This window comes from Cucurbita moschata, unplaced genomic scaffold, assembly GCF_002738365.1.
Source record: "Cucurbita moschata cultivar Rifu unplaced genomic scaffold, Cmos_1.0 Cmo_Scf00006, whole genome shotgun sequence".
NCBI classification, from domain to species: Eukaryota; Viridiplantae; Streptophyta; class Magnoliopsida; order Cucurbitales; family Cucurbitaceae; genus Cucurbita; species Cucurbita moschata.
In genome coordinates this window covers 2161779-2172218 of record NW_019268522.1, presented here as the reverse complement: position 1 = coordinate 2172218, position 10440 = coordinate 2161779, and the positions used below count along the sequence as shown (strand labels likewise).

The following is a 10440-nucleotide window of genomic DNA, read 5'->3' as shown; positions in this document are numbered from 1 at the left end:
AGAGAGAGAGAGAGAGAGAGAGAGAGAGAGAGAGAGAGAGGAGGATTCAAAACAATCACGGGAGATCACGCGCGGTGAGTTCTTCGAACACGTTCAATTGCTTCTCTCCTTTCTTTCCCCCTTCTTTCCATTTATATACATCTTCAATTCCCACTTTAATAATTTTTTTCCCTTTTTTTTTTTCATTTTGTTAAACATTTAAATTTTATTTTATTCCCAAATTTATTTTTGAAATGTGTATCTAATAAATTTTATATATAATATAAGATTAAAACTCGAAAGTCTATTAACTATAAAATAAAATTATTATTATGATTTAATTTTAGTGATTCCGAGAGATTCAGCACCTGATGACCCCAACATTCCCTTGTGTCTCCTGCGACATGGTTACGTTACTTAGTGGGAGAGGTACTGCTATGATACCATTTATTACGACCCATACCCAGAATTTGAATCATAATTCATAATCTAGATTCAGCACCGGATGCTTTCCGTATTGTTACTTAGTGAGAGAGGTACCGCTTTGATACCAATTGTAACGACCCATGCCCAGAATTTGAATCAGAATTCAGAATCTAGATTCGACACCTGATGACTTCAGTATTATTACTTACTGACAGAGGTACCGCTTTGATACCATTTGTAACGACCCATGCCCATAATTTGAATCAGAATTCAGAATCTAGATTCGACGCCAGATGGCTTCAGTATTGTTACTTACTGGCAGAGGTATCGCTTTGATATCATTTGTAACGACCCATGCCCAGATTTTGAATCAGAATTCATAATCTAAATTTGACACCTGATGGGTCCAGTATTCCCCTACGATATGGTTACGTTACTTACTCATCATCGCTTCTACTCTGGTTAAGTTACTCATCGCTTCAGAGAATGAAGACTATTCTAACAGACCAACATGAGTCCTTCTAGCACGTTTTGTCCTTACTCACATATACCATATAAAAATTTCTAGGAGGTCACTCTCTCCCGACCTGATAGTTATATGCAGTAAGCCGTTATTGTTGTATTTTGCTTACATTCCCATATAATACAAATATTCAATTTCTCAAATCTTACTTTCAAAATCTCTTTACCCCGTTTTCTAAAACTTTCTTCTTGAACCAGGGTCAGAGGCTCGAACACACATCACTTGGCCGTAAGCGACACAAGAACAAATAAGCTTAACTCACTTGTTGTTGGGAAGTGAGTACCGCAAAATCGCAAGTCCGCTGCCATCAAAGTACGATTATGACTTATGGAAAGGATGCATTTATTAGATAAAAAGTCGACGCAGGCTCTACTCGTTGCTCTAATGATTCATAATAACTCGATGGATCACACGACCATCGTGCCGGCTACATATCATTCAAATTTCTGCCCTATCAACTTTCGATGGTAGGATAGTGGTCCACTATGGTGGTGATGGGCGACGAAGAATTAGGGTTCAATTCCAGAGAGACAACCCGAGCCACAAAATAGGAAAGTACACCTTATTAATATCCTATTTTTACTATGGATCTTATTGGACAGTCCCTGTTCATTCATGTATCTCTCGTAGTTTACGTATAACATAATTAAAAAAGAATTAAAAAATATATTAATTTTAAATTTCAAGACAAAAATAGAAATTAAATAATTTTTTATAAAAAATTTGTTGGTCTCTTTTTATATATATATTATTTAATTTTATGATTATAAAGTAGAGGTTTGTTGAATGCTTTTATTAATCTTGGACCTAACTCAACAAGCAAACAACTTTATTAATTATATAATTTATTCATTAACATTAAAAAAATATATATGTTTATTTTTAAATAAATAAATATATTTGTGTTAGTTAATATATATAAAAGAAATTAAAAAAAAAAATTTAATAACCAAAAATAAAATATCAACACAATTTCTTAACTAATTAAAGGTATCTCATTTTTTCTAATTGCTAATTATATTTATTGACTTTAATTAGATCATGTTTGATACTAATTATATTTATTGACTTTAATTAGATTATGTTTGATCTTAGACAAATTTGATGCTCTTGTTACATCAGTGTTTAAAAATTAGTACGATAATCTAACCAACTAGCACGGGAAAGCTTAATATAAGATAATTAGCGATACCCGACTAAGTTAACCTATCATCGAATCGTTCATATCTGATTCGATTATGTGGGTTAAAAACGGGAGAAGATTAATGATGTATCATAAATAAAACTAAGTAGTTTGTAGAGGTGTTCATGGGTTGAATTAGGTCATATCGACTCGAGATATTTCTTAGACCCAACCCAAGTATTCGGAAAGGTAAATTTTTCAGCTCAAGCAACCCTTATTAAATGATGAACCCAACCCAACCAATTTATTATTTTTAATACAAGTCAAATATTAATAGGTAAAACTGTGAGGTTGATGGCGATATGTGACGGACCAAAATGGACAATATCTGCTAGCAGTGAGTTTGGGCTGTTATAAATGATATCAGAGCTAGACATCGGGCAGTATGCTAGCAAAGACGTTGGCCCCAAGGGGGTGGATGAGTTTGGGTTGTTACAAATGATATTAGAGTCTGACTCCGGGCAGTGTGTCAGTGAGGACGCTGGCCCCCAAGGGGTGGATGAGTTCGGGTTGTTACAAATGATATTAGAGCCAGACATCAAGCGGTGTGTCAGCAAGTACGCTGGCCCCCAAGGGGTGGATGAGTTTGAGCTATTATAGATGATATCAGAGTCAAACACCGGGTGGTGTGTCAGCGAGGAAGCTGGCCCCCAAAGAGGATGGATTGTGAGATCTCACATCGATTGAAGAGGGGAACAAAACATTTCTTATAAGGGTGTGAAAATGAGTTTAGCCTGTTACAAATGATATCAGAGCTAGATACCAGACGGTGTACCATTGAGGAAGCTACCCCAAAAGAGGATGAATTGTGAGATCTCACATCGATTGAAGAGAGAAACAAAACATTTCTTATAAGGGTATGAAAACCTCTCTTTAATAGACGCATTTTAGAACTGTGAGGCTGATGGCGATGCGTAAATTAAACACACCCGCACGCGCTCACACGCACACGCACATAATTTTAAAAGAACTCATGAACCATGTTAGTTCGGTTCAATCCAAACTAATTTTAAAAGAACTCATGGACCAATCCGACCCATAAAATTTTTATTTTCTTGACCAAGTTCAACTCGAGTTAGGTTGATCGAATTTTCTGAACACCCGACACGCAGTTAGGTGGGAAGAGGACATATAATGTTGGTTGCTAAGTTAAAAAAATAATGGTTGGGAAAGAGAAACCAACTAAAACAAGCACAACCTCACTTTGTCTCCATGTCGTGTCTTCAAAGCCAGGCAATTCCAATCTTTTAATATTAAAAAATTGTTCTTTCTTAATGATTAATGGATCATAATATATACTTATTTTATGCTTAAATTATCCATTTAATTTGTTTAATTACTTGACTTTAATGTTATGGGTTGGTCAAATAATGTTATGAGATCATCCATACTTTAATGTTATGGGTTGGTCAAATAATGTTATGAGCATTCTCGCTGGCACACCACTCGGTGTCTAGCTTTGATATCATTTGTAACAGCCCAAATCCACTGCTAGCACATATTATCCGCTTTGGTTCGTTACGTATCGCAGTTAGCCTCACAGTGGCACGTCTGGGGAGAGGTTTTCACACCCTTATAAGAAATGTATCGTTTCTCTCTCCAACCAATGTGAGATCTTACAATCCAACCCCTTGGAAGTCCAATGTTCTCGCTAGCACACTGCTCAGTGTCTAGCTTTGATACCATTTGTAACAGCCCAAGCCCACCGCTAACACATATTATTTGTTTTGGGTCGTTACGTATCATCGTCAGCCTCACAATGGGACATATGGGGAGAGGTTTCCACACCCTTATAAGGAATGTTTCGTTCCCCTCTCCAACTGATGTGAGATCTTACAATCCACCCCCTTGGAGACCCAGCGTCCTCGCTGGCACACCGCTCGGTGTCTGGCTCTGATACTAACAGTCCAAGCCCATCGCTAGCACATATTATCCGCTTTGGCTCGTTACGTATCGTTGTCAGCCTCATAGTGGGACATATGGGGAGAGGTTTTCACACCCTTACAAGGAATGTTTCATTCCCTCTCAAACCGATGTGAGATCTTACAATCCACCCCCTTGGAAGCCCAATGTCCTCACTGGCACACGACAGTGTCTAGCTCTAATACCATTTGTAACAGCCCAAACCCACCACTAGCACATATTATCGGTTTTAGCTCGTTACATATCGTCGTTAGCCTCACGGTTTTAAAACTCATATGCTAGGGAGAGGTTTCCACAACCTCATAAGACATGTTTCGTTTCCCTCTTTAACTGATGTGGAATCTTACAATCAGAGTCTCAAAATTAAACCAAAAGTATTATAAGATTATATAGAGAGAGAGAGAGAGAGAGGAATTGGCAGAAACCCGAGAATATAATTCCATCCCTAGTCTCATTTATCTAACGAAAAAAAAACGTTCTCCACTCGCTCTCTCATTCTCCATCTAAACAGGGAATCTTCTCCATATTTGGGGCAGGTCCCGCAAATTAAACGAACATCTTTAACTAAAGCATAAAAACCCGTTCGTTTTTTCTTGTCCCGAGCTTATTATAATAATATAGAATTAGGGATGTGTTGGCGAGCACTAATAGGGTGTGGATAAAATTTAGTTGTTCATATGAAAGGCAATGATTAGTGGTGATGTTAGCCAAATGAGCAAAGAGAAAGAGAAGCATGTGGTTGTTTTTGTTTACGTTTTGATGCCACTTTCAATCATGTGGGTGTATGTATGTATTCTTTCTCTTTTTTGGATTCTTTTCATTTTATTTTATGATTCTCTTTTAAAGATGTGGCATGCTCTCCTCCACATTAATTCATTTTTTTTAATATTTCGATATCCCGAAGGTTTAACTTCTTAACTAGGGTTAAATTTCGCTGATCGTGAAAGGGTCCATCCCGAAACCAAGAGGTACTAACTAAGAGCTGAGTCCTCACTGAACTGCGGGAGATAATTGTCCATCATACGACTCACCAACTTCGCTTGCTTCTATGGGAGGCTCGCTCCGGATAGTTTTAACTTCTTAACTAGGGTTAAATTTTGCTGACCGTGAAAGGGTCCACCCCTGAAACCAAGAGGTACTAACTAAGAGCTGAGTCCTCACCGAACCACGGGAGATAGTTGTCTATCATATGACTCACCAACTTCGCTTGCCTCTATGGGAGGCTCGCTCCGGATAGTTTTAACTTCTTAACTAGGGTTAAATTTCGCTGACCGTAAAAGGGTCCATCCCGAAACCAAGAGGTACTAACTAAGAATTGAGTCCTCACTGAACCGTAGGAGATAGTTGCCCATCATACGGCTCACCAACCTCCCTTGCCTCTATGGGAGGCTCGATCCGGACAATTTTAACTTCTTAACTAGGGTTAAATTTCGCTGACCGTGAAAGGGTCCACCCCTGAAACTAAGAGGTACTAACTAAGAGCTGAGTCCTCACCAAACCCCAGGAGATAGTTGTCCATCATACGACTCACCAACTCGGCTTGCCTCTATGGGAGGCTTGCTCCGAACAATTTTAACTTCTTAACTAGGGTTAAATTTCGCTGACCATGAAAGGGTCCACCCCTGAAACCAAGAGGTACTAACTATGAGCTGAGTCCGCACCGAACTACAGGAGATAGTTGTCCATCATACGACTCACCAACTTCCCTTGCCTCTATGGGAGGCTCGCTTCGGACAGGTTTGGAAACTTACAATACACGACTCTACGAAAGAAGGGCTTGCTGGGTTAGTAATGTTTTCAATATGATGATTTTTTCGTATTTGTTTGTTGAAAAATGCAAGACGAAAAAGGAACTCGTCTTTTCAACTGGGAAATGCGAGATCAGCTCATCCTAACTCGGTTTAGATTGGGTTATCAACTTATTTGAGTTGGGTTGAATTCAAATAAATGAAAACCTTATGGGTTGAGTTGATTCATGAGTTCTCATCACCAAACCCAAATGAAAACTTAGGGTTCGGTTGGGTTGTAACCATATTTTTCGGCTGGTTGGGTTGACCCGACCAAAAAAATGTCAGCCCACAAACCACACCGAATTTTGAGATTTCAAAAAATTCAATCCAACCCAAACGGATAAAAATATAACTATGTTTGAATTTGATAGTCCATGTCGCCCAATCATATGAACATCTTTCTCAACCGACCCTATATTTGTTAGAAAATAACCAATTTAAATGTTTAATTCAAAATCGAAGCTCGATAAAAAAAAAAAAAAAAACATCCTCGACTTAGAAACCGACCCGAGTAAATAAAATGAAGTCATACGGAATCTGAACCGATATTATTTTTTAATATGTTTTGTCTCTTTGCTTTTATTTAAAATAATTTAATTCTCATTCTTGCCTTCAACTTGCAAGCAACCAATAAAACTTAAGACAAATATTTTAATATATAATATATGTTTTATATAAATCATTAAAAATCAAACAACTTTAATTCACTTTTAATTTCAACTTTAAATTTGTCACATGATTAGGTTGGAGGAGAGGGATTTTCCACGTGTGTATATATATATATATATATATTAAATTTATAAAAATTACGGGATTGATCTTGTTCACGGGCGTGATTCGTCAAATAGCCTATTAAAATAGAGTCGATATATTTTTCAATTAAAAATAAAATAAAAAAGTCAGATGTTTGAATTTTCACCCAACATGTATAATCGACAAAAAAATTAAATAATTTATTGGTCGTATTATTATTATTATTATTATTATTAATAATGTAATACATTTATTATCCATTAACTTTTTTTTACATTTTGTTTTTATTTTATATAACTATTTCTCTATCTAAATATATAAACTAATTGATTTTAAATCTTTTAATTAAAAGACTATAATTATAAAAAAAAAAAAAAATTAAATACAATTAGGATTGTATTAGATTAATTAATTGAATAAATTTAACTTATTTTATTAGTAGATAATTAATTAATATTTGTCACACGATATTGGGCTTTCTCTTTCGGGCTTCCCCTCAAGGCTTTAAAACGCATCTGAGATCCACTGCTAGTTGATATTGGGCTTTCTCTTTCGGACTTCCCCTCAAGGCTTTAAAACGCGTCTGCTAGGAGAAAGTTTCCACACCCTTATAAATGGTGGTTTGTTCTCCTCCCCAACCAATGTGGGACATCACAATCCACCCTCTTCGGGGTTCAGCGTTCTCGCTAGCACTTTTTCCTTCCTCCAATCAATGTGGGACTACCCCCAAATCCACCCCCTTTGGGGCCGAGCGTCCTTACTGGCACACCGCCTCGTGTCTACCCCCCTTCGAGGAACAGCGAGAAGGTTGACACATTGTCCAGTGTCTGGCTTTGATACCATTTGTAACGACCTTAAATTAAGTAGAAAATTTCGAGTTGTTACATAAAAAGTAAGAGAAAAAAAAAAAAAAAAAGTAAGAGTAACTAATAATTTGTCAATTAGGAATGTTCATATGCCTCGAGAGCTTATTAACCTAAACTATCCTACTAAAATCATAAAAATTGGGGTGGGTTACATTTTTTTTTTTTCGAGTTTGGGTTGGGTTTGGAAAATCTAAAATTTAGGCCAGTTCGTGAATTGACATTTTTTTGGTTTAGTGAACCCGACCTACCCAAAAACAGGGTTTGAACTCAACTCAACTGTATCATACTCGTAAGATTATTATGAAAATTAAAAATATTTGACCTTTGTAACTAATGTTAGTGATGCACTGTGACATGTGAATATTTAATATTTGAGCGCTTTACGAGATTTTAGTCATTCACGTAATATGTATTGTAGATAAGTAGTGTTTAAAAACAACAACCAGACAACTCAGCTCAACCCAACCTAACTCAACTCAATCCAAGAATAGAGGGTTGGATTAGGTTGTGATCTCTATTTGGGTTACTCGGGTCACTAACCCAATCAACTCAAAATTTCGGGTTAAATCTAAAGATTTTCTCAACCAAACCCGTGTAAACCCCTAGTGCCAATGAGATGATTTTCTCAACACAGCCAGTGTAAACCCAAGTTGACAAATAATTGCTTATCCAATCCGCTACTTAACCTACAATACCTATTTAGTAAGATTCATCTAAAATGCAGAGTTGTAAAACAAGTTGAAGGTATGAGACAAAGTCCACTACAGCCTCCATTATAAACACCGATCAATTCCCATTCAATTCGTTTGCAAACCTTTTACGCTATCCAAATTGTAAAATTTCTATTGGCCCACGAACCCCAGACTCTGTGAATCACACCTAACTTGAGGTTCAAAATTCTCCCACGCCACCCAGCTTTGAACAGTCCGCTTGGACGCACATAACCAAAAGCCGACACCACAAAGATAAGCCTCTCTCTGACCTTCTTTTCAGCTCCAAAATCTATCCATTACCCACAAATTCTCTCAATCCAGGTTCTCAAACAAGAAACAGCTTGTGGGTTGTTCCCAAATTCAAGCATTTTCGATTGCCCTCGACGATTTGAGACGAGGGGTTTTGATATTGATAAGGAAATCGTTCTGGGATTTCTTTTTTGATGTTTTTGAAGAAAACCCAGTTGCTGATTTGCGTTTGAGCGGCTGCATGAGTGCGCAAAGCTCCATTTGTAGGCTCTTCAAGTTTGGGAGCTTGAACTTGGAGCTAAAGCAGCAGCAGCAGCAGCAGCAGCAGCAGCCATGGCTATTGGTTACACTCTCACACTCGGACAATCCCACTCTTTCAGCTGTTTTAAATTTTCAAAATCATTGCATTCTTCTCGAGTTCGCTGTCGCTTTGTTTCTTGTGGACGGTTGAAGAATCTGAATCAGACTTGTATTTCTTCCGGCTTCAGGTAATGCCCATGAGAGCTTTAAAGACTTGAAAACATTTAGATATTGTTGTCTGGTATAATTTTAGGAGGAAATGAACTAGATGTAGCAGCATTTGTTGTCTGATATCTTAGCTTAGCCAATGAATTAGCTGATAAATCTTGTTATGTTGAGGATTGTTGGGAGGAGTCCCGAGGAATACTATCTCTATTGATATAATGCAACCATGAGAGCTTATGCTCAAAGTGGACAATGTCATATCATTATAGAGAATCGTGATTCCTAACATGGTACCAAAGCCATGCCCTTAACTTAGCCATGTCAATAGAATCCTCAAATATCGAACAAAGAAGTTGTGAGCCTTGAAGGTGTAGTCAAAAGTGATTCAAGTGTCGAACAAAAGGTGTACTTTATTCGAGGACTCCAGAGAAGGAGTCGAGCTTCGATTAAGGGGAGGTTGTTTGAGGGCTCCATAGGTCTCAGGGGAGGCTCTTTAGTGTACTTTGTTTGAGGAGAGAATTGTTGGGAGGGAGTCCCACGTTGGCTAATTTAGGGAATGGTCATGGATTTATAAGTGAGGAATAGAATCTCCATTGGTATGAGGCCTTTTGGGGAAACCAAAAACAAAACCATGAAAGCTTATGCTCAAAGTGGACAATATCATACAATTATAGAGAGTCGTGATTCCTAACACATGGTATCAGAGCCATGCCCTTAACTTAGCTATGTCAATAGAATCCTCAAATATCGAACAAAGAAGTTGTGAGCCTCGAAAGTAGAGTCAAAAGTGACTCGAGTGTCGAACAAAGAGTGTACTTTGTTCAAGGATTCCAGAGATGGAATCAAGCCTCGATTAAGAGGAGACTGTTCGAGGGCTCCATAGGCCTCAGTGGAGGCTCTAGTGTACTTTGTTCGAGGGGAGAATTGTTGGAAGGGAGTCCCACATTAGCTAATTTAGGGAATGATCGTGGATTTATAAGTGAGGAATACTATCTCCATTGGTACGAGGCCTTTTTGGGGAACCAAAAGCAAAACCATTATTTAGTTTTAGGATAATGAGCCATTTTCCTAATCTTGAAATATTGTTTTCGTTTGAGAATTGGCGATTAATTCTCTCTATACTACAAACTTTTGGCTTCAGGCTTCAAAGAGTCATTTCAAAATGTTCGATAACGAACTCCGATGTAACATTCGACCAAGTTTCAGTTGAAGACGACGTCCAAGAAGTGTTATCTTCTGTAGAAGCTGATTGTTCACTTCCCATTGTACAATTGAATTCCGGTTTCCTCGAGGCGGATACTTTGACTCTACAAACCGAACCTCTGTGTTTATTGACCGAAAGGACTTATGTCGATAGTCTTTTGACAACTTTGCCTGTATGCTGCCTGAGGAATTCTCTTTCACTATGATTTGATGTTCTTTTTCTCTATTATGGAAGAAGATCATAGTTCAAATCAGGCATTACGTCTATTCTGTTTATTTTATTGTAGGTTCTATCTGAGGAGGAGCAGAATGTTCTTGCAGCAACTCCAGCTCATCCAGCTGGGTTGTACGGTACGAACCGCCCCCC

The 10440-nt window shown here is 37.7% G+C and overlaps 1 protein-coding gene and 1 long non-coding RNA gene across 3 annotated transcripts in view; one reads left to right on the top strand and one right to left on the bottom strand.

Annotated features, from left to right (window-relative positions):
* Positions 1–4288: 4288 nt before the first annotated feature.
* The window catches only part of LOC111444094, a 10201-nt gene continuing 4049 nt past the window's right edge, over positions 4289–10440 (bottom strand). Inside the window, exon 2 of the long non-coding RNA XR_002710639.1 lies at positions 4289–4376. This is a non-coding gene — a long non-coding RNA (uncharacterized LOC111444094). The remainder of the gene's footprint in view (positions 4377–10440) is intronic.
* Positions 8295–10440, top strand: part of LOC111444086 (solute carrier family 40 member 3, chloroplastic) — an 8868-nt gene continuing 6722 nt past the window's right edge. The window contains exons 1-3 of one of the 2 annotated variants that reach the window (XM_023082033.1): positions 8295–8893; positions 10012–10246; positions 10361–10424. In XM_023082033.1, the coding sequence (XP_022937801.1) occupies positions 8739–8893; positions 10012–10246; positions 10361–10424 (454 nt within the window). In that variant the 5' untranslated portion in view covers positions 8295–8738. The remainder of the gene's footprint in view (positions 8894–10011; positions 10247–10360; positions 10425–10440) is intronic. The other variant, XM_023082032.1, reaches the window with a different exon arrangement.